This window comes from Trichoderma aggressivum (genome assembly GCF_033847375.1).
Source record: "Trichoderma aggressivum f. europaeum strain CBS 100526 chromosome Unknown scaffold_002, whole genome shotgun sequence".
In the NCBI taxonomy this organism is placed as follows: domain Eukaryota; kingdom Fungi; phylum Ascomycota; class Sordariomycetes; order Hypocreales; family Hypocreaceae; genus Trichoderma; species Trichoderma aggressivum.
In genome coordinates this window covers 455,239-478,133 of record NW_026946368.1, presented here as the reverse complement: position 1 = coordinate 478,133, position 22,895 = coordinate 455,239, and the positions used below count along the sequence as shown (strand labels likewise).

The following is a 22,895-nucleotide window of genomic DNA, read 5'->3' as shown; positions in this document are numbered from 1 at the left end:
AGACAACAAGGCAGCCAATGATGGGGGGGTGCTTGAGGCACATCAATGTCCAATGACGACGTGGCCCGGTGCTGGACTTGTTTTGTTGGACAAATCGGTCTGGAGAGGCGACGGCACGAGGAGCAAATCGCCGTGCCTGTGTGGCTGGACGAACCATGTGCTCGCCCGAGTATGTAGTACCGCGGTGAAGAGAGAGCAACACGTACAGAACAGAATAGAACAGCTCAATTACAATCAAATGTTAGTAGCAGCAGCCCCGGGACGCCCGCCCCCTTTGGAAAACCAGCTGGAGTCCTAGGATGATGTTGGATTTTGGCGTCCAGAGTCAGTCATCTGACACGAGACCCAAGACCTCTTGCATCGGTAGCCTGGCGTCGACTGCCGGCAATCTTCTGAGACACAGGCAGGACGAGGAGCTTGCAGTGCAGAGGGCGGCCGAGAGAGTGAGAGGTCAATCCATGTGCAGGACATGGGAATAGCACGAGCAAGGATCTCTGTGCCAGCGCGCTGCTGCAGCCGCCACCTCCACCATTGTGCAGAACGAGAGAGGCGCTAAGCAGGACCAACGGCTGGTAGTGGCAGTTGAGGTTGTGGGAGTAACGCATTATGTGCTTTTTTTTTTGTATGTGCGTCGTTTCTGCTCGTCAGTTGCTCGTGCAGAAGATGGAACCTTGGTGTTGCGGTAGTCGTCCTACCTTAGGTAGGGAGGCGGCTCACTGCCTGCTTGTGCCTCACCACCATCTTTCTCTCGACCTCGTCTCGCACCCATCAGGGTACATGTAATCACGGGCATCCGGATGGCTTCATGCATTCGTAGTATGTAGTCGAATCGCCTACACAGACGTGAGCAGAGAGTTTGCAAACACTGGTAGTGGCAGATGACTGGAGCGAGCCTCGTATCCAGTAAATCTTTAGATAGAGATCTCAACTATTACTCGGTATAGCAAAAAGCAGAAATGACACGGCTTATTTTAGCTGGCTCTGCCAAGCATCCGGGTTCCGGATTTCAGAGACGCCATGGGCATGGGCAGCGCCCTCCAGAGACTCCATCAGTCCAGAAAATGAAGCGATAAAAACGGTCGGTCGCTGTGCTGTTCTCAGAAATCGCCGCACAGAGGCCTGGAACCTGGGCGCATGTCTGGTGCATGCTGCATGCTGCATGCTGCATACACCGCTGGACGGCCCAATGGGCGTCTGTCCACAGGGCGTGGATTGTACCAGCAGCGGGCCCTTTGGGACGGGGATGTTTTTTCTCTCTCTCTCGAGAGAGAGAGAAGCTGCAGGGATCAGAGCAGATGAGGGGAGGAGGAGGGGCAAGAGGAGCCATCCGGTGAGTCTCGGCGAGGACAGGATAGCGGGAGAGTTGCCAGCGAGGAGGGGGGAGGGAATCAAAGATGACAGAAGAAGAGAGAGGGGGTGAGTATGTACTGTATGAAGGATGAGATTTGATAATGATGATAGGATGAGAAGACGAAAGAGGAGATGGAGAGAGAGAGAGAGAGCGAGAGGGTCACAGCGAGAGGCGACGGAGAGTTGCACGGAGAGTTATCGTGCCAGTTAGTCAATGCTCGGTTCAGAGCAAGCATGAGAAGAAGCATGAAGCATCCAATGGCGTGGGAGTGCGGTTTGAATCTCCGGCCGTGTTAGAGGACGAGCATCGCGAGCTAGGCCGGACAGCCCTGGATCGGATGATTTGGCCATGCCTCACTGATCGTCCCAGTGTGGGGGCGCAGAGGGAACAGGCATTGGATTTGATTCTATTAGTAGGTGTATATTAGCAGCAGTAGCAGGAGTAGGAGGTGTGTGGTAAGAGAATTCGATGAGCCAGCCAGCGTCGAGCGAGAAGTGATTGATTCTTCAGACCGGTAATATGGCAGTAGTACTCGTAAATAGAAGTTGATTATTGGCAGAACAGAAACCTCCGAGTCCCGCGAGCTGATGGGCTCTTGGCCTCGTATTGGTGCCAACTCAACTGCGAAGACAGACATCGTACATGAACATGAAGATGAACAGTTGGGCGTCTCTCGTCTCGTCTCGTCCCGTCTCGTCTCCCTCTTTTCTCCCTCCATTCCTCTCTGCTCTCTCTGTCTCTACATCTTCAATTCCCCACCCCCATTCAATCAATCAATCAATCAATCAATCAATCAAATCACTTGGACAATCAAAATCAATCAATGCCCGTCCCGAGCTGCAGAACAAGCAAAAGAGGCAGCGATTGCATCATCATCATCCGCCTTTCTCGCAATTAATATCCATTCCGTAATATTACATACCTACCCCCTCGACAGACCAGACCAGACCAAGACGCACTCACGCACGCCACGCCACACACTCATGCGCACATAGTCGTTTTACCACACGCACACGCACAAACCCGCATATCACGCCTGTCCACGCTGGCTGGCATAAAAGAGCCAGCGAGGCGATGATCAAGTCGTGTCCGTCCCCGGCTGGCTTTGGCGTGCAGTCGCCTCGACACAAGACCCAGGACCCCTTCGCAGCTTGCTGCATGACTGGCGATTCCCTGTCACACTTTTTTTTTCTGCTTCCCCCCCCTGCGCCTCTCGCTTTCTCAGCATTGTAGAGCATTTCTGGTTAACCGCTTTTTTTCTCTTTTTTTTCTCTCCCTTCTCTTTCTCTTCCTCTTCTTCTTTTCCATTTGCCCCTTTGGCGGTTTCTGCCTTCAATCTCTCCCTCGGCAGTTCTTAATGGCAGCCGGGAGGTGAATTCCAGGCTGTACTTGAGGTATTCATCTTACCCCCCCAGTCCCTCCCTTGTTGCGTCCACACCGACGGCGGTTTGTTTCTGGTGCCACCTTTTGCGAGGCCAACTCAGACTTGCCAACTCACAAACTCGTTCCCGTCCAACCTCCAATTCCCACCAGAGCCCACTCAACTGCCCTCCCATTCAGCACAAGAGACAAAGAAAGAAGCCCCCTAAAGAGACGTCGAGTGAAACAAAGAAAGAGGGTTGACACGAAACGAAGCAGCATCTTGCATCGCGCCGGCTGTCCAGCGGAGCAAATCGCCTCATCACCAACAGGCTCCGACCACATCAGCCAATACTTTGCCATCTGGTGGACTGGAGCTTATGCTGTCCGATGGCCTTCTGGGTGGTAGGCGGGGGAAATCCGCTTGGTGACGCTGCCGCCTCGTCCACCGCTGGCCAGGTGGCGGCTTACATCAAGCGCGGCAGCTACTCCAACGGCTCTGAGGCTCTCGGTTCCAATGGCAAGCGAAGGGGCTACGAGTATGCAGACGGAACCGCGTCTGCCTGCAGCAATGCGGGCTGTTACGGCATCACCAAGAGGCCGCGGCTGGACGACTGGGGCCGCGTCATCGGCTACCATGGCAAGGGCCATCACGCCGCCGGCTGCGAGCACAAGCGTTCCGGCGACGCTGCCATGCCCGATGCCTCCTCCATCCACGTCAAGAACCTCGCCTTTCTCGTGATCCGGGAGCATGAGCCGTCTCCGCCCCCGACGCCGCCCCCACAGTCGGACCACCGAGCCGGGTTCCCTCCGCCGCCGCCGCATCTCGGCCCGTCCTTTATGTCTGCTTCTGCTCCCATGGAACGCACCCAGTCCGGCCTGTCCATCTCGTCGGACACGTCTGCCGTCGAGCCCCCCTGTGACCAAGAGGGTGACTGTGACCATCACCATCACCCACCGCTGCTGAGCGATCTTGCCGCTGCCCGGCTGGTGCGGCGCCATGTTGCCAACATTCGCCGGTGGAGGCATCGCGACTCGCAGCACGGCCGCATCCTCAAGGCCCTCATCAACCCCAAGTCCAGGGAGGCCGACTTCCCCTTGGACAACGACGCCCTCCGGAGCATTTTCTCGGCCGCCAACGAACTCTTCTTCGCCAACAAGTTGACCCAGAGGGTCACTTGGGACTGGAGCCATCCTGCCAGCGCACAATACGAGAGCCACATCGTCGGTACTACCGCCCTACGCCGCAGCGTTCGTCTGGGTGGCTATGAGACGCTCATTGTGCTATCGTCGCCAATTCTCAAAGACACTAAATACAACCGCCGGCTTCTCATTTCCACCTTCTTACACGAGATGATTCACAGCTTTCTCTTCATCGTTTGTGGCATCACAGCGCGACACCAAGGCGGCCATACAGAGGGCTTCCGTCAGATTGCCGAGATCATCGATGAATGGGTTGGGAAAGAACATTTGCGGCTGCGTGACATGGAGGCCGACCTTGAGCGCTTCATCCACGAGGACCATCCTCCCGCCATGACTGGTTACGCCAGCCTGGATGATGGCCCGGCCCATATGAACAATTATCATTATTATAACAACAGTAACAATAACAACGGCGGCAACACCTCCGACACGGTATGGCCCAGCACCGAGTGGCACCACGCTGAGGCTCAAGACTACCGCACCATCGAAGCACCTCAGCCTTATACACGATATCCCTCCAACCACGACGAGTGGGAGTGGCACGACAGAGAGGGATTCCCGGCCCATGTACTCCCTTCATATCATTACTAATGACCCTCACGAAACACCAGTTTATCTGTTTTTTGACGTGTGTTTTTTATTTGTTGTATTGTTTTTTTTTTATTACGATATACATATATTTGATATCCACCCTGGCGTGTGTTCACGCGTACAGACGACACTATGATATATTTTTCCTTTGTTCATCCGGACTGAAAAAAAAGACGAGAAAAGAAAAACATGACATGATAGTAGACCCTGGGAGAAAGATACTGGAGTTTTTTGTTTTTGGTTTTGGTTTTTTTGTATAAAAAATGGTGTGAACGATATGAAATCTTGTTTTCGTTGTTGCTTTTTTTGCCTGTCTAAAAGGATATGTGTATAGATCTTTTGTTGTTGTTTTCTTCATCTACATCTTATAACTCTGTTGTAGCATCCAAGCATTTTGAACAGTACTGGCTACTGTCCTGATTCACACTGTCGGAAAGGGTGTTTTTGGGGAGAATAAATAAAATGTAAAAATAATATAATTTCCATGAAAATCCTTGTCATCTTTGTGTGTGCCGTTCGGGTGAAGCGTTAACAACGGGCTCGGTTAAGTCGGTGAGATGCCGCCGAAAGGACACAAGTGCTAAGCTATCCCGGGCATCTCTAGTCTCTCCATGCAGCTCCTAGGCCTGGGATTCCTGCATGAGGGGGGAATCCATCCATGGAGGCCGACAGGTCATTTGCAAGCGTCTACTTCATACGTCATAAGGAGCAGAGGGGGAACACAACGAAGACGCAGACAACATGAAGACAGGACCCCTATTTTCCCATCTTTGCAGATCATTCTGCAGTCAAGGGTTTTTGGTTTCATGAGCGAAATATCATTTTTACTACAGGAGTATCATTTCCCCCAACGCCAGTGCAGATGCAAAATCCCAGTGCAACACGTGTGTATATCCAGCGTCCAACAAATCCATCACGTATGGTGTGGCAGGATCTTCCTCGCCCCCCCCCCAGAAACCGATTGCCACGTTGATCCCATCCTCCTTTTTTTTAATCTCTCTTCATCGTACGTCTTTTCTCGACAGCGCGCGTACACGTTCATGCATGCGCCATATATGTTCATTTTTCAATACATTTTTTTTTAATTGTTTGCGGTGCTCGTAGTTTTGTAGGAGCTGCCCCGGTTTCTGCCGAGGAGAGGAGATGCTGCAGTAGCCTCGTCATCTGTGGCATCCTCATAGTCGTCTACGGGGCTTTCATCTCCGAGTAAGACTGCGTTGTCTTCATTGTCTTCATTGTCGCTGTTATCCGCCGACGCTGTGGGTCCCTGTCCTTCCACGATCATGAAGACGGGGATGGCACCAATAGCGGAGATGATGCCCAGGAAGAAGTACGCTGAGACGATGTAACCGTGCTCGACACCCCAGGAGAACGCCCATCCAGTGGAGGCAGGGCCGACAGCTCGTCCAAGGCCACTGAACATGGTGGCAAACCCGTTAAGTGTGCCAAGGATGCGAAGGGACGTGGCAGAGTTGGTGAGGAGGATGGTCGTGGAGGGAAAAGCGATGATGATGGCAAAAGCCTTGATCATCATGACCGTGAGGATGGCGGCAAACCGCGTCGCAGGGGTGGGGAGCAGAGAGGTGTAGGGGGTGATGAGGTAGACGAATGGCGTCAAGACAGCTACATCCAGTTAGCATTCAATGCAGTGGGAGAAAGTGGTAGCCTGTAGCAAGACTTACAAACTACTTTGAAGCAGTTCAAAACACCATAGCGGTTAACCATTGGCGGATAAATAAGGAACTGGATTAATCCGCAAGTAATGCCGTAGATGGTGAAGAGTGTTCCAATGGTACCTGAGCTAAGTCCAAAGCCACCAGTAAAGTAAAAGGGGAACTTTGTATTCTCAGGAGTTCGAGGAATGACGGGGTAATCCAAAAAGACGGTGATGTTTTGGTCATAGGCAACCGAGTGGAAAGCCAAAAAGGTGTATGAAATCAGATTGATCGTGGTTTGGCGGGAAAACACCTCCTTCATTCCAGTAGGGGGATGCTTTGGCGTGGTGGCTTTCTTGGGCGTCACTCTGCTCGGAACGAGCGGTGCAGTAGCCTCTCCGTCGACAAAGGACATGCGGCGCTGAGAAATGACCTGCGGCTTCCGGCGAATAAGTCGCGTGAGGCGTTCCCCAACCAAGAGTCCCCAGTCCTTGTGTTCCTTCTTGTCGGCCAGCGTTTCCTTCAGGAAAAAGGTCGCGCTGGCAGCAGAGATGAGGAAGAAAACAGTAGCCAGGAGATTTGGTAAAAGGTAGGGGAATTTCTTAAAGAGCTCTATGTCGCCGAAGACGCCGGGAAACTGCTTGGCTGGTTGAGCAAAGAACCCTCCAAAGGCGGGCCCGACGACGGATCCAAGAGACCAGACCAGAGGCATGATGGAGAAGGCTCTCGGCTGGAGCTCCTTTTCAGTGACCATTTCAGCCACCATCGTTCTAATGATGCCAACTATACGTAGGGGAAGAAACACCACATGTCAGCGCTTCAATTTGGAAAAAGACGAGAGATTAAGCAAGAGATATAAAACTAACCATTGCCGTTGCCACCGCCCATGATTGCTCTAACAGTAATGGCCATGGTGAGACTCGTTGACAAGCCCCATATGATGAAGCAAATCATGGTGCTGATGAGTCCATAGATGAGCACAGGCTTTCTGCCAAACTTGTCTGAAGCCTTGCCCCATGGGACGGCTGTGATACTTTGACAGACGGAGAAGACGGAGGATGTGACACCGGCCCATTTTGCCACTTGGTCACGCTTGACACCGAAACCCCGGATCATCTCAGGGAGATAGGGCCAGACGGAGGTGTAGGCCAAAGGCTCTGCAAATCTGGCGACGGCTGGATTTCAAGCAGTTAGCACAATGAATTGTATTCATTATTCGCTGAATTTGCAGCCACGATGCACCAGATAAGACAAATAAGGCGGCTTGTATGTCTCTTTGACCATCGGCTTGTCCATCTCGACACCCCCAGGGATGCTTACCTAGAATTGCCAGCTGCTGCACAGGCAGCTTCGGCTTTGGTTTCGAATCTCTTGTCATTGTTGCGGCCTTGTTACGTTTTTATGCAGATTCTGCTAGAAATGAGCAATCAGATGAGAGATTGCGCGGGAAACGAGCGATCAGAGTCTGTCCATGTAACCAAAGTAAGACGGACGCAGATGCAGATGGGCAAATTATGGAGTGAAGGAGATGGAGCCTCAAAGCTAGAAAAGCATGACTCTAACACGCCAGACGAAGAACTTTCAGTCAAGCTGTAACGACAATGCAAAAAATGAATGCTCACGGCCTAGAAACAGCGCAGAGCCAACGTCTAAAGCCAGAGAGAGAACGTGAAAGGTTGAAGTCATGAAAACGACGAAAGCCATTGGCGAGAAAGTTTGTCAACTTCTGCACACCCCGGGATTAGTGAATCCCCACCCAAACTAGTCATCTGCACAGGCGGTAGATGCGCTAAAGAAACAGGAACCTGCACTGGATACGGGCCAGACAAGGGCCAGCTTGTGCTTCGGAGCCCGCTAGACAGGCTCTTCGGAAACGAGCCGATTCCATGAAAACGTCTGCATTTGCATTTGCCCGGGATGGAATCACGATCCAAGTCTACAGTAGTAGTACTTGTTTCTCACATGCCATGTTTAGTGTTTGCTTGTACGGAGGAGTACAGTAAGAGAGATGGTCTCCATCATCTACGTCCACTTACAATATAGAATTACCTAGTACTCGTATGTACCCTCGGTGGGTGATGGATAAAGGATGTAAAGCTCCGTGACAAGACTCTTCCTTTTTGCTCGGCTCCGGTGCCGTGCGTGCTGCAGGTGAGCCGAGATGCGTTTCATCCGTCTGCAACAGAGGCCACGGCGTGATTGGACTGGGGAGCCTGATCCGGGCAACCCACGGGCGATCGCAGACACCGATCCCTACCCCAGCATCCACGGCTTCACAGAGCTGACTGTTTGATGCTGTCACTTTGTGATGAAGAAACGAGTCTCATGACTGGAATGCGTCCGACAGCGGAGAGGATCCCCGTAGCCGTAGCGGTTGGTGTGGACGCCATGTCTCAACGGCTCGCCCTGGAGGCCTTGAGATGGATGGGCCAAAGCTCAGACCGACACTTTGCAGCTGAGGCACGATGTCTCCCTCGAGTCCTTGCGGGCGGCCCCGCGTGTGCTCCCCGATGGTGAGTTAATGGCCGATTCGCTGCTCTGTTAAGCGCGCCCTGGAGGTGGAGCAGAGGCCGGATTTGTGATGCTCGCCATCGAACTTGACGCAGCTAACCAGAACAAGGCCTGCTAGGCCCGCCAAGCCCACGAGAGCGGAACAGGGGGGGATGTTCTCCGGTCAAGGTGAAGAACCAAAACCGAGGGGAGAAGAGGACCGGAGGCGGCATGTCGCATTTGTCTTGGCTGCTGTTGTAAACCGGCTGAACGTGATCCGCCCGTTGGATGCCTACAAGTATAAGCGGCGGGAGAGAGAGAGGCGATGAGAGACAAGGTGTGTGTGTGAAGACGGGCACTAGTTTGATAATCCCAGTATGCCCGCGCCATTCCCACGAAGCAAAAACTTGGCGAACAAGTACATAGCAAATAGCATAACAACGTTGCCTGCTCATGACCCGTAAAGGCCCCAATCTCTCTTCGTACGTAGTCTGCGCTCGTCGTCACTTATACACACGTAGATACTGCTTCCTTGGTGTTTTGATGTCGATACAGCAGAGGCAGATATCGTGAGGCGGTTGAATCAAATCAACATCCCCGGCAAATCTTACCTAAAGGAAAAACAAACAGCTCCCCACATCTCCCCCGGCAAAATCAGGCAGGAGAGCTCATAGCGCCTCGTAATAGCGTGACGTCGTTGCGTGCTCTCAGGAACCTTTGCGTCAACTTGGCGATAAGATAGCCCGGCAAAATGACTCCATCCAGATCCCGCCCAGTGCTGCGATAGGCCTGCAGCTGCAGTTTGAGCTCCAGATTGGAGGCAGCTTTGGCTTTGTAATGTACAGAGGAACAGAGACGGCACAGTGATCGTCTCGTCCATCTCCTTCTCCCCCCTTGCGTGTCTCTTTTCTCCCTTCTTTCCTTCTTCCTCTCTCCTCATCTCATCGCGCAGATGCCCCGTGAGCCCCGAGCTGAGCCTTGGACTGGAAATTGAAAACCATGGGCAAGGTGTAAGTGCCATTGATTTAATGTCTTGCTTGCTGCCTCCTCTCTTCTCCCTCAGTCAACCAAACAGTCAAATCATCTGCCTCGCCACTTGGTCACACCCCCCCCAAGCCATTTAACATCATGTGGCGTAGCGAATCAAGGCGAGCCTTACGCAACACCGCCCCGCGTCTCATCCAAATCCAACACTTCAAAGCCGTTACACAAACAAACATGCCGCAAATGAATTTGATTCATCACCCAATTGTTCATTCTTTCCACCTGAAATCCTGCACATCCCAAAACATCACTAACTCTGCGGGTTCACAAGGTCGTCGGCCGCGCCTGAAAAAATGGCCAACGAGTCGACTCCGTTGATCCAGACAGTGCGAGTTGGGCCGACGCGTCGGAGATACCATCACCACACCTGTCGCCGCTTCTGCACAATTGCCAGTGTCAGCCTGCTGCTCTGTGGCTTTGCCTCCTTTGCCCTTCACGCGCTGTACATTTGGCCTTCTGGACTGGAGCATCGCCACCGCCATCCGCATTACGGCCATGAGCATAAGCACCTCACGCACGAGGATCTGCAAGACATCCTGCTCGGCACACCATCTGGCGAAAAGGCCGAGGAATGGAGCCGCTATTACACCGCTGGAGCGCACCTTGCTGGTAAAAACTATTCACAGGTAAGACGAGAGCACATGTTTGTGTGCATGATATTAGCGTACAACATTTGAAACTCTGCAAGCATACTAAACCTGTGACCACAGGCCGAATGGACCAAGGATAGGTGGGAGGAATGGGGCGTCAGCTCAAGCATAGTCGCCTACGACGTCTATATCAACTATCCCGTTGACCACAGCGTCTCGTTGCTGCAAAAGTCGAGCGATGCCAAGTCCTGGAACGTTGCATTCAAGGCGTCTCTGACGGAAGATGTGCTTGAAGAAGACCCGACCACATCTGCCAAGGACAAGATCCCGACTTTCCACGGTTACTCTGCCAGCGGCAATGTCACTGGTTCTTTTGTCTATGTCAATTACGGAACGTACCGAGACTACGAGGACCTGGTTGGTGCCGGCATCGACCTCAAGGGAAAGATTGCCATTGCCAAGTATGGAGGCATCTTCAGAGGCCTCAAGGTGAAGCGTGCCCAAGAGCTCGGCGCGATTGGTATCCTCATCTACACCGACCCAGGTGATGATGGTGAGATTACCGAAGAAAACGGTTACGCTGCCTATCCTGAAGGCCCTGCTCGTAACCCCAGTAGCGTACAGCGCGGAAGTGTTCAGTTTTTGAGCTCCCGCCCAGGTGACCCGTGAGCAAGATCAATGTCCTCATCCCATCCGCTGAGACTAATATGGCTTACAGAACAACCCCTGGCTACCCTTCCAAGCCCGGCGTTCCTCGCGCTCCAGCCGATGAGACGACTCCATCAATCCCCTCCATCCCCATCTCATACGCCGATGCCATTCCGCTTCTCAAGGCTCTGAATGGCCATGGCCCTCAAGCCAGCGATCTGAACAAGCATTGGACCAGGAACCTCGGCTTGGGATACAAGGGCGTCAAATACAACATTGGCCCCTCACCCGAAGATGTTGTCATCAACCTCAACAACGAGCAAGACTATGTCACCACCCCTCAATGGGACGTCATTGGCATCATCAACGGCACTATCCCCAACGAAGTCATCATCGTCGGCAACCACAGAGACGCTTGGATTGTCGGTGGTGCCTCTGACCCCAACAGCGGCTCGGCTGTCCTGAATGAAGCTGTTCGAAGTATTGGAAAGGCTTTGGAAGCAGGCTGGAAGCCTCTTCGAACCATTGTCTTTGCTAGCTGGGATGGAGAGGAGTATGGTCTGGTTGGAAGCACGGAGTGGGTTGAGGAGTATCTTCCCTGGATTTCTGACGCCAACGTGGCATACGTCAACGTTGACGGCGGCGCCTCTGGACCGCAGTTCTCTGCTTCGGCAGCACCCCTTCTGAACCAAGTTCTTCGAGATGCGACCAACTTGGTTCCATCGCCCGACCAGAGCGTTCCAGGTCAGAGTGTGGGAGACGTCTGGGATGGTAAGATCAGCACAATGGGCTCTGGAAGCGACTTTACTGCCTTCCAGGATTATGCCGGCATTCCCAGTGTTGATCTGGGATTCGGCGGGAACGGCAGTGGCCCTGTGTATCATTACCACAGCAACTACGACAGCTTCCACTGGATGAGCGAGTTTGCCGACCCGGGCTTCGTCTATCACAGAACTATGGCTCAGGTCCTGGGCATACTGATTAGCGAGCTCTCCGATAAAGTCATCATTCCATTTGGAGCGACCGAGTACGCAGATGCTCTGGATGGCTACCTCGACCAGGTTGAGGCCAAGATCCAATCTACTGATGTCGAATTGACCGCCACCGATGCCGAAATCTTCGCGGTTAGAGGCAGTGTTACATCTGAGGAGGTGATTGGAAGCCAAGATGCCTTCGAAGAAAGCCTGAAGAAGATCAGACGGTCAATTGCCGAATTCAGAGAAAAGGCAGTCAAGCTGGATGAACGCGCCGCCTGGGCAAAGGAGCGGCTCGAGAAGGGTTTCCCATGGTGGAACGTCATTGGCAAGACCAGACTTGCCTTGGCAATCATCAAGACTAACCGCCAGTACAAGTATATTGAGCGACAGTTTGTGTTCGAGGGTGGTCTCGACAACCGCAGTTGGTTCAAGCATGTTGTGTATGCCCCAGGCCTGTGGACGGGCTATGCCGGTGGTGCGTATTTTGTCTTTTTCTTATCTCTTACAATTACTCCCTTTTCTTTCATTCGTTCTTTTGACAGAATACTGATCATGTTTCTACAGCTGTGTATCCCGGCCTCGTGGAAAGCATTGACGCCAAGAACTACAGCAACGGGCTCAAGTGGGCCGGCATCATCAAGCATGCCGTTGACAAGGCCACGAAGAGCATTCAGTAAAGATCTCTCATTTTTGAAAGCATAAAGGGGAAATCAGTCCTCATAGTATGTGGGGAAAGGATATCGTATGGTGTGAATATTGTCCATGTTGTGTATAATAGTACTATTGTTGTACCAAGAAGTAGTGCTGTTTGCGATTGCGAATTCTCTTCCATCCGACTTATTTGGAGCATTGGAACCCAGTTAACTAGCCATTTGCTTGTTCGACCCATGAACAAACCGTGTGTCTCACCAGTAGCGAGGATGATTAACCACATCAGCCGCCGTCACACCCACCACTACCACCACCTCCGCCGCCGCCGTCACATCCTCCACCATCGTATCTTCCTCCGCCTCCCCCCGCACCACCGTCTGATACGAAGCCGAATACCTTGGCCAGGCCCTTACGTTGCTTCTTGGCTCGAGGCTTCGTGGGGGGCGAAACCTTCATTGATCTGGCTTGAGGTCCCTCAGCAAAGGAACCCCTTTTTTTGAGTGGCTGGCAAGGGAGACCAGCTTTGCGGTGACGGTTAATGACGATGGAGTCAACGACCCAGGACAAAAAGAAGAGAGCACTAATTTTTATTATGATGTACACGTTAGCATCTCAAACCCATATACGCAGCTGCCGGAAGGGATTTGCGCCGGGCATAGTCGGGCAAAACTTACATCTCTAGACATCCCATTGCGCCTATAGCATAAAGAGTATCGACGTGGTTCGTCGGGATAGGGTTCGAGCCATCATGTCGGTGTCCAACAGGATTCTCGCCACTCCCGTGAACGGTGCCTCGCTTGGCCACAAGATCAGACGTCTGCTCAATCAAGAGCGGAGCAGAGACGGCCCAGGCAACGAAGACTGCGCAGTCTGAGATGAGAGGCGTCCACCATCTGAACATTGGGGGCGAAGCGAATTGGGCGATGATGAGCAGGATAGCAACGCCGACGGTGGAAGCAGACTATGGGAAATTTGAGGCGTTAGAGGTCTGCAGAGAACCAAGTGATGAAAACTGTGGAAGCTTTTTTACTATGACAATCATGACGACCTGGAGACCGGTCGGGACGTGGAATTCTTCTAGGGTGTGGATGGAGAGGAAGAGAACGACGAGGCTGGTGATGATTTGGAATAGGCGCATCCATATCCAGGCCTTGGGGTAGTCCGGGATATGCTCCTGGCCACGCGGGCGCTCGGAAGCCGTCATGACGAATGTCAAAAATAGATATCCTTCTTCACGTAGAGAATTATCCTAGCGGCCAAGTCTGATGGATCCAAAAGAAGAAGATGAAAGAAAGAAAGGCGTGGCCACAAAGGGGATGCCAAGGAAGACTTTTAAAAACAAGGGCACGACAGAATGCAAAGAGAGAGAGAGGCGCCTCAGATATAACCACACCCGTGATTGCTGCATGTCTCGCATCGCCCTGAGTCACACAGGGTTAACCGACCCAGCCCCTCTACGTAATCAAAAAAGGGCCTCGGGTCAGACATTCTCTTTTGCTTTGGTCAAATCAGCATAGAGAGAACAAACGCATATCGGCAAGCCGGCGGAGACACAGAAACACGTAGATCCATTCATCTCGTCTCGCGCATTAGGCAAACAACCGTCTTTTGTGCTTCCGTGTGTTGGGTCCCCCTTCCCGAGCTCTCTCCCTTGTGTAAGGGGGAGGGCGGGAGGTTAACGCCCTGTGGCTGCCCGTTCATGAGATTCGGAGTATTTTTTTTGATCAGATCAGACGAATTCATGACTTGAAAGGAAGTTTTGTGCCTTGTCATTGTTAGCTATGTAATTTGTGGTAGTTCATGTTCCTAGATTCTATTCTCTACCAACGGCAAATTGGTCTATTTCTTTTTGGTTATTTATCGATCAAATGATGCCTGTGTATGTCTCTTCCTAGGCTCTATCTCTATCACATCAACAATGCCGTCTAGAACTTGTACACCTGCTCAGCGGTGTAGCCAAGGTCCTTGAGAGCGCCAGTAAGCTCGCCCTGGTCCTTGGGGCTAACCTTGTTGCCGGAGATGGCCTTCATCAACCCAGGGGGGCCGCAAACAAAGAGCTTGATGTTGTCGCTCTTGGGCTCGGGGAGAACCTGCTTCAACAGGTCCTTGGTGATGAAGCCGCCGCCACCGACCCAGTCCTTGGGGGCCTTGTCCAAGGTGTAGAATGCGCGGAAGCGCTGCGGGTAAGTGTTCTCGAGCTCGTCAAACTTGCTCTTGAGCAGAATGTCCTCCTTGGTGACGTTGCCGAAGACGAGGGTGACCTTGGTCTTGTCGTTGGGGTTTTTGAAGATGGCTCGCACAAGCTGGTACATGGGGGTGATACCAGTGCCACCAGCGATGAGGGCAATGTGGTCGTGCTTGTTCTCGGTCCATGGGTACTTGGGAAGAGGGCCCTTGATGGCAAGCTCCTCGCCAACCTTGAGGTCGTGGATGTGGGTGCTCATGGGTCCATTGGGGTACTTTTTGACCAACAGGTCGATGAAGCCCTTGTCATCTTTCGTCGAGATTTACTGTCAGTATTTTCGTTGCAAAGAAATGACAGATCCTGACTGACCTTCATCGCTGACGGGGGTATAAGGACGGAGAGTTGCCTTCTCAGCATCGGGAGCCTTGAACTTGGTCAGGACAGCGCTGGCAATGGTCAGACCAGAAACTTGGTCCTTCTCCGGCAGCTCGAATCGAAGCCTCTTGGTGTTGTGGTTCACATCCTCGACCTCTGAGACCTTCAAAGACAGCCAGCCCTGGTCACCACCGGTAAAGGCCGCCTTGGGAGCAGCGCCAACGGCCTCCTTGACCTTGCTCTCGGCCTTGGAGCCGCTGAGGAAGTAGGCGGCGGCACCAGCGACACCAACAGCGCCAGCGCCATAGAGGAGAGTGTTTGAGCTGCCCTTGGCACCAGACTCGGTGGCATAGCGGCGCATATGCTGCAACATGGTTTGAGTCTAATTAGCCCGTCTGCAGCGGCAATTTGGGTTGACTTGGACCGAGCATATCGAGCTTGTCTGCTCTTCAAACGTACCATCTTCAGCGGCTGAGCCGCACGGAAAGCTGATCTGGAAAACATTCTGGATTCTAGCAAGTCTCTAAACAGCGATTGAGGCTCGTAGAGAGGAATTGGTCCCAGAAAACGACGAGGAAGGGATTGGATGAGATAAACAGCAAACTGCCAAAAAGTCCGTCAGCCACCCAGATTGCCGAGCGTTGGAACTTTGGGACAATGAATGACGGCATTCGCCACGTGATTGGCCCGTGGCCGCCGTCCACTTTAAAATACAATGTCCAAATCGCCCATTTATTTCCGAGGGGTTGCTATGACGAATTCCAGAGCCGGATTGCACTGGATTGGTAATTGCTGCCCAGTGCTTGGTAAGTCGAGAGGCCGATATCGATACTGTTTAGTTTATTTCTATGGCGTTGATCGGCCGTTGAATGCGATTCTTGTCTTTGCATCTGTCCATCTGCTAGCAACGATCAAAAATCAAATCAATCTCGTGGCGTTGATGCGCCAGCCGCCACCAGGAACCAGGAACAGGAACCAATTATTGGATGCATGTGAATACCTAATCAATTCATCTAGATGAACGAAGCTCAATTGATAATGTTTGTCATGGTATTTGAATATGGCTACTGGAATACTAAAAACCTGCTGTGCATTGGGAAATATCCCGGTTTTGTGATCCCTCTTACATCTAGCAAATGCCTCCTCAAAGTAGATCCAACAACTTGTAATATAGCGCAGCGAGGAGTTGCTTCCCGTATTTATCTGCGTTGAGCTTTAAGAGGTCGCCCACCTCCGTAATTCCATCGATATGGCCATTGTCACCATTACAGAAGCTCTCGTTGATGGTCTCCGAATCTCTCCTCGCTGTCTCCAGGGTAAGATGCTCCCAAGCTTAGGAGTATGAACACTACATCATCACTCAAGCAGAAAATACAAAGCCACTCCTAAACGATTCCTTTAGGACAAATAGTTTTTGTTTTATTACATCTAACAACTCAATCCGGTCCCTTGCAATTCACTCGCGGTGTTATAAAACATCCATCCATCATGGAAGCTGAGCCAAGCCAGGCCCAGCCAAAAATACAAAACGATGCCCTGCCCCCTGGAGTCATAGGAATTATCATCCAAATCATCGCGTTGCTCCAAATCGCTCTCTCTTTTCCCGCTTCGGTTGATCCTTACCTGTAATAACCAGAGACTAGCTCGCGAGTCTCTTCCCACCCGTAAAAGAGAAAAGATGCCCTTCCTCTGTTGTCTTCTTTACTTTTTTGTTTTCGACCATCCAAGATACACCAGGTCTCCCCTTGTAAATCCAGTACGGCAGCCATCGCAAGCGAGGATCAGATTGGCAGCTTCTCTGCCAATGCTATGCCGCTTTTCAAGTTGGTGTATGTATATCCGATTTCATGCGTGGGTTGCTCTAACACGTCCCATGTCCTTTATTTCTCTTTCACGATCAAAATACATGAAAAAAAATTAGAGAATCAATGTTGTAAATCCGGCTTGAGGGTTGAATTCCGGTCCCATAGATTGTTCATCACCGCTCCGTCTCTGCTGTCTCATTCAACGCCTGTGTATCCGTAGACTTCGTGGTGGGCTCTTCTTGCGCCGTGGTTGAATCTTCTTCGGCTTTGCTTCCCGCGTCCTGGCTTGCTCTTCTTTGCGCTTCAGACTCTTGAAGTTGGGTTAATGTTGGTGTGCTGATTTGGCTTCCTCCTCTCTGCCCATGATAGTGAACAACTTGAGGCGGGGCTTGGCCGGCTTGGATGCCAAGCTGCTCCGTGGGATACGGGTTGAGGTCCTTGCTCGAGGTTGAAAACATGGACACCACCGGTTGGTGATATCCGTTGGTTGAAGTGCTATGAGTGGGAGTGTGGCCGTACTGGCTGCCACTCTCCGTCTGGGTAGGAGTGACGGCATCACTGGGGGACCCAGATGGATCGACGAGGGCCCCAGTCAGGCTGTTCATGCCTCCTTCAATGTCCCGGAGTAGTCGAACGTATTCTTCGGGAACCAAGCCGCTTTCTTGCGTCTTTGGATCCTCAGCGACCAACCAGCCCTGGCCGTGGCGATATGACACCCAAATGATTTGGCCTTCCACCAATGGTAACTCGTTCTCATTCTCTCGCTCAAAATCGAACAAAGCCACGGCCTTACCATGGAACTCTTCGTCGGGAGATGTGATTGTGAACTGATAGTCTCGCGAATAACGCGACTGATCTCCTTCAGGCCCCCCTGGCGAGGATGAGCTGCTCGAGTGATCCGAATCGTAGCCATCGATATCATGCCGTTGCGAATACTGGTATGCATGGCTATGATGCGCCTGATCGGGCGGATAGGTGACCACTTCACCGCCGGGTCCGTTCGCTTCGCCTCCGCGGCTCACGTAGTACCGCTCACTTCCATCTCCGCCAATGCCCAAGTAGTAGCTCTGGCTGTCATCATAGCTGGAGCTAATGATTGCAGACTGGCCCCTGTCGGGATCGCGACCAGTGCGCCCCCTACCAGTATGGAGAGTAGCTGAAGTCGACTTGTGCTTTCGATGCCTCGTGGAAACCACTGGGCTCTGTAAGTCTTCATCTTCGCTGTATGGAGGGCCGTCGCCAAATTGGATCGGCGGTAGATCGTGGGCCCGGCTGAAGGGGTCCGGAGTCCATGAATCCCACGGCATCTTTTGGTCCCACGAGACCGACGGCTCGGAAAGCCTCCTGCTCTCGCTCATTGGCGTCGTCAGGCCGGACGGCGGGCCAGAAGGCTCAGGCGGCGGGCCGTAATGCATCGGGTGCATGACGGGATATGCGAAGTCGCGCACCAGCGTGTACGCCAGGCTCGAGGGGAACATGGGGAACACGTGCGACTGAGGCCGCGATCGGGTGGGGAGCGATCCGGCAATCGAGTATTGCGACAGTCTGTTCTTGGACGCATAGGAAAGCGGGCGGGACAATGTGCTGTGGCGGTTCGAGGTCGAGTTCGAGGTCGAAGTCAGAGGGGCAGGGCCAGAGTCGATCGAGTCCGACACGTCCACCGGGGACGCTGCTGCTGGAGGCGAGTTCATCGACATTGTTGCGGTCGCGGTCATCCCTCCCAGATCGGTCTAACTTGTGATGTTGATGCTGCCAGATTGGGACAATTCAGCGCAGGTTGACGGCACTCGCCAGCTCCACGCCTCGGCTCGTGAATAAGCCAACTTCAGCCGCCGGCAGGCTAGCACGCCTCTATCCAGGTTGTTCCAGCGCACGTCGACCGGCTCGAGGTTGGCGATGTCTGGGGGGAGCGTCGGTTTGCTTCTGATACAGTATAGCAGCGCAGGCAGTGTGAGTTTCGGTCAGGTCAGAGAGATCGGCCTTGCGGAGGGGAGGTGGGAGACTCAGAAAACCCTAATCTGAGACAAGCGGTCGCCAGTGTGTCAGGGCAGGGTTTGTTGCAGAAGAGGCTCGAGGGAGGCTAGCGGTGATTCTGGAGGGATGGGATGCTGGCTCTGAGCAACGGTGACCCCCTGCGCTGCGGGTTTGGGGTTTGGACGCTGGAGGTTCTTGATCGAGATTCAAAATGCGAGAGGATGGCGGGAGTGCGGGAGACGACGAGGCTGTCCCCCAAAGATGCATGCAAGTTTAGGTATAGTAGTTGTCCAGTCCAGTGGTAGAATGGAGCAGCTTCAGTGTACAAGTACTGGCGTCTGTTAGTGGCGAACCGCTGTCAAAGGCCGGCCTGTTGGTTGATGCAATTCGATGGGAGGGCCTGGAGCCAGCGCGTCGCGCCCTAATTCTACTGGCCGAGCTGCAAATAGCCAGCGAGTCAGCGCCTGGAGACGGATCCAATGGCTTCCAACGGATGCTCCCTACAAAGAATATTGATGTGTATATCGACGTCTGGTGCTTGTCCGAGCGGCTGACGGGCTGGCTGAGGTAGATGGACCCGGTAGCGCCAGATTGAATGAGCGGCAAGAAGAGTTGGATATGGCTTGTTGCGCTGTACTCGTATTATGGCGGCGTGCTTTCATGCAGGTAATACTCCGTCTCAGGTCTAAGTCGACGTTGGCTGGCTGCAGGAGGCGGGGTGACGAGGACGAGGATGAAAGACGAGACTCACGCGTGAGGGAGTGTTATCTCTGGTTGGTTTTAATAATAGGTATGCAGTGAGTAAGAGCCATTACGGATTATCCTGTACATGGATTTTCATACCGTACTCGAACGCCTCACAGCAGCTGCTTGGCGTATGTCGAGGCTGATTTGTGTACTGCCTCTGTTATAGGTTGTGTCTGGTACCCAAACGGGGGGCTCTAGCTCTCGCATATATCTTCCAATACTCTCCCGAGACAAGGCAATCGTGTTTCGATGAGGTATTTCAGTTAGATTAAGCCATCCCACGGAAGAGAAATGCGAAATCAGTTCATCATTATGCAGGACCAACTACTTTGTAATCCATACTACCCCGTCTAGCCGCGCGAGTCCTACCTGGTGGACGAAGCAATATTAAGGTGCTTGTACGGAGTACCTATACTTTCTTCGCATGAGATAGGTACCAGAACCAGCATTTACGGAGTACTTCTCTGCTGCCAGCACATATCACTGTGCCGGCATTGAATCAATACCTTATTCTCGAGGCATAACGGATCACAGCCAAAGCCGTGCAAACCGCGAGCCTGGGTTTGCAACCATGACCCCACATGGGGGCTCTGAACCCCAACATGGCCCAGGTTCATACGAGCAGAGTTAGGATCAGAGGCAATTTCGTTTCCGTCAGAGTGTTAGCTCGGGCGGATTTCCCGTCTCAAGTTCTGCAGCGCTCGCTGGCCGAGGGAAAATCGGCATGGGCTGCTTGTACTCCGTACGATGTCATGAAGTTGACGGAACACGGCACTTGATTCGAGGCGAACAAGATGCGCCTGAGGTTGTGCTAGAGACTGTCGCTCAGAACAGGGCGAGAGACATGAGAGAATACTTGAATACCGTGTCCGCATATGAACGGTACTACACAAGTACAAAAGCGCTACGAGTACGTGTTATTGCTTCACCAGGATCCACGATGCCATCACATGCATGTGGCTAGCGCGTACGCAGAACAGATGCATGATGCGTGATCTCTTGCCAAGACTGGACAAGAGAATAGATTAAAATAAAATGAATAAGCCGGAAGGTAATGATAATCCTAGAAGCTCAAGCTCGAGATACAACGACGCAAGACATCATAACACAACCAAGTCTCATTTCCCATCAAGTCTTCTGGGCAAAATGCTGCCTTTTAATAGCAACATGAGAACATGAGAAGATGCTTCTATTTTTGGACGCTGGCGAGAGACAGGGTTTTGTCAAGGCTAGGCGCTGATTGGAGGACATGCAGGCGTCGTTTGTTTCAGGTTATGCGCGTGCCTGCGGGCCAATCAAAGGGCTGTAACGGGCTGCCGTGGGGTAGCCGCCCGAACGAACCAAATTTCATGGGCATCCAATGGATGCCATTCAAGCCAAAGATTTCGTGCATCTACGAGTACGGAGTACTTGGAATCACTCAATGTTGAAAGAGGCGCGAGCTTCTATACTCCGAGTTTGTACTTCGGCGCCGACATACGGAGTACCTCATTGTTGTTCCGAGCTCCGTGGAGGCTGCTGGGAATCTTATCGGAGACTTTGCTATATCTGAAACTTGTAGTGGTCCTTGAATGGTACAGGCACAGGCCAAGGCGCTAAAATCTTGAGGCTTGGAGCAGCTCAAAGTACCCTAAGGTAGGTACTAGGTACGTACTCGTAGAACATGGCCGTATTACCTAATCCACGCCTGACTTGCTTTTGGATTCTTACCCGATGTTTATCCGTTCCTCGCGTATAGCTCCACCCTCGAGCTTTTCCCTTCCACCTCCACGCTTTGGCGAGAGCCTCAATATTACTTCAGCTTGAGCGAAATTGACGAGCCCCAGCGCCGCGCACAGCTTGCATTGGTCAATGGCTACTACTTGATGCGTGCAGCCAGGTACCTGTGACGCTTTATCCAAAGGTAGGAAACTTGAATGCCCTTCTTTCTCCCCTCTTCCATGATGAATCTTTTATTGGAGCTGTCTGAGCTATTATGCTCTGATGAAAATTTTTAATTTACTTAATATACGATTCTAGCTGATGAAGAGACACACCCCGTCCAATGTAATGCCTGTCAAGGTTTTTGATCGATTGCTGACGCTGTTTGATCAGGTACAGGTTCACTCAACTCACCGCCTGGAGCTTGAATAATGCAACATCTGTTGTCTGGGAGCACTCGCGTTACCACCTCTCCTGGATAATTGCCCAACATGGAGACTGCCAACGGTACAGCAGCGGCCCAGAACGGGTCGCCAACTGAGAATGGGGACTACAAGCTCAAATTCTGCACTGTTTGCGCCAGTAACAACAACAGGTTCGTCTTACCATGCGAGGGGCCCATATTACCGTCTTGCTAAATTTAAACCAAGATCCATGGAAGCTCATCTCCGACTCTCCCAAGCCAACTATCCTGTGATATCCTTTGGCACGGGCTCTCTCGTGCGGCTACCGGGCCCGACCATCACCCAGCCGAACGTGTATCAGTTTAACAAGACATCTTACGATAGCATGTACAAGGAGCTGGAGGCCAAAGATCCTAGGCTATACCGCAACAATGGTATATTGAACATGCTGGGAAGAAATCGAGGCGTGAAATGGGGCCCCGAGCGCTGGCAAGACTGGCCCGTCGGGGTGCCCAGGTTGCAGCATACTAGTGATAGAGGCAGCGAGGGCACCGAAGGCGGCGTTGTCGACGTAGTTTTTACCTGTGAGGAGCGATGCTGGGATGCCGTCATTGACGATCTCCTCAATCGCGGCTCGCCATTAAACCGGCCGGTCCACGTGATCAACATTGAAATCAAAGATAACCACGAGGAAGCCCATATCGGCGGGCAGGGCATCCTTGATCTCGCCAACTCTCTCAATGCCGCTGCCGCCGAAGAACGAGGTGCCGTGGGGCCGGCGGCCTTTGACAGTGGAAGTGCGGCTGCTCGCGCCAGCTTCGACGAGCGAGTGCCCGAGATTATTGGCGCCTGGCAGGAACGCTGGCCCAATCTCCCCTCGACCTGGACTCTGGCGTGGTTCTAAGCGAAGATGGGATATTTAGCGTTGCGTGTTTTTTTGACCATGTATGTTGCTCATGACGATGAAAGTCGTCTTGGATTTGGCGTGGCGTTTTGGTGATATAGCAGAAAGTAACTGCTTCATTGTTGTTTGTTCCGTAGGAGAACTGCCTCAGGATATCAGATCGAGAAGACACCGGCCGGGCAGGGTGTTCAACCTGCAACTCATTTATGACTCTATGGCGTTAAATTCTCTAATAAACAGC

General features: G+C 52.4%; 7 protein-coding genes across 7 annotated transcripts; 3 read left to right on the top strand and 4 right to left on the bottom strand.

Moving 5' to 3' along the window:
- Positions 1–3,100: 3,100 nt before the first annotated feature.
- Positions 3,101–4,504, top strand: Triagg1_950 (uncharacterized protein; the record flags this gene model as incomplete). The annotated part of the gene is made up of 1 exon (XM_062903051.1): positions 3,101–4,504. The coding sequence occupies one exon, from the start codon at positions 3,101–3,103 to the stop codon at positions 4,502–4,504; it is 1,404 nt and encodes a 467-aa protein (XP_062760174.1).
- Positions 4,505–5,585: 1,081 nt separating this feature from the next.
- Positions 5,586–7,537, bottom strand: Triagg1_949 (uncharacterized protein; the record flags this gene model as incomplete). The annotated part of the gene is made up of 4 exons (XM_062903040.1): positions 5,586–6,127; positions 6,187–6,942; positions 7,026–7,334; positions 7,480–7,537. 4 exons carry the CDS (start codon positions 7,535–7,537, stop codon positions 5,586–5,588), a joined length of 1,665 nt encoding a protein of 554 aa, XP_062760173.1.
- A 2,449-nt stretch (positions 7,538–9,986) lies between these two features.
- Triagg1_948 (uncharacterized protein) lies at positions 9,987–12,585 on the top strand (the record flags this gene model as incomplete). The annotated part of the gene is made up of 4 exons (XM_062903029.1): positions 9,987–10,319; positions 10,404–10,948; positions 11,002–12,383; positions 12,473–12,585. The coding sequence occupies 4 exons, from the start codon at positions 9,987–9,989 to the stop codon at positions 12,583–12,585; spliced, it is 2,373 nt and encodes a 790-aa protein (XP_062760172.1).
- A 256-nt stretch (positions 12,586–12,841) lies between these two features.
- On the bottom strand, positions 12,842–13,763 carry Triagg1_947 (uncharacterized protein; the record flags this gene model as incomplete). The annotated part of the gene is made up of 3 exons (XM_062903018.1): positions 12,842–13,139; positions 13,234–13,520; positions 13,590–13,763. The coding sequence occupies 3 exons, from the start codon at positions 13,761–13,763 to the stop codon at positions 12,842–12,844; spliced, it is 759 nt and encodes a 252-aa protein (XP_062760171.1).
- A 721-nt stretch (positions 13,764–14,484) lies between these two features.
- Triagg1_946 (uncharacterized protein) lies at positions 14,485–15,492 on the bottom strand (the record flags this gene model as incomplete). The annotated part of the gene is made up of 2 exons (XM_062903006.1): positions 14,485–15,053; positions 15,114–15,492. 2 exons carry the CDS (start codon positions 15,490–15,492, stop codon positions 14,485–14,487), a joined length of 948 nt encoding a protein of 315 aa, XP_062760170.1.
- A 1,605-nt stretch (positions 15,493–17,097) lies between these two features.
- Triagg1_945 (uncharacterized protein) lies at positions 17,098–18,615 on the bottom strand (the record flags this gene model as incomplete). The annotated part of the gene is made up of 1 exon (XM_062902995.1): positions 17,098–18,615. One exon carries the CDS (start codon positions 18,613–18,615, stop codon positions 17,098–17,100), a length of 1,518 nt encoding a protein of 505 aa, XP_062760169.1.
- A 3,222-nt stretch (positions 18,616–21,837) lies between these two features.
- Positions 21,838–22,654, top strand: Triagg1_944 (uncharacterized protein; the record flags this gene model as incomplete). Its single annotated transcript, XM_062902984.1, has 2 exons — positions 21,838–21,941; positions 21,997–22,654. 2 exons carry the CDS (start codon positions 21,838–21,840, stop codon positions 22,652–22,654), a joined length of 762 nt encoding a protein of 253 aa, XP_062760168.1.
- Between the last annotated feature and the right edge of the window lie 241 nt (positions 22,655–22,895).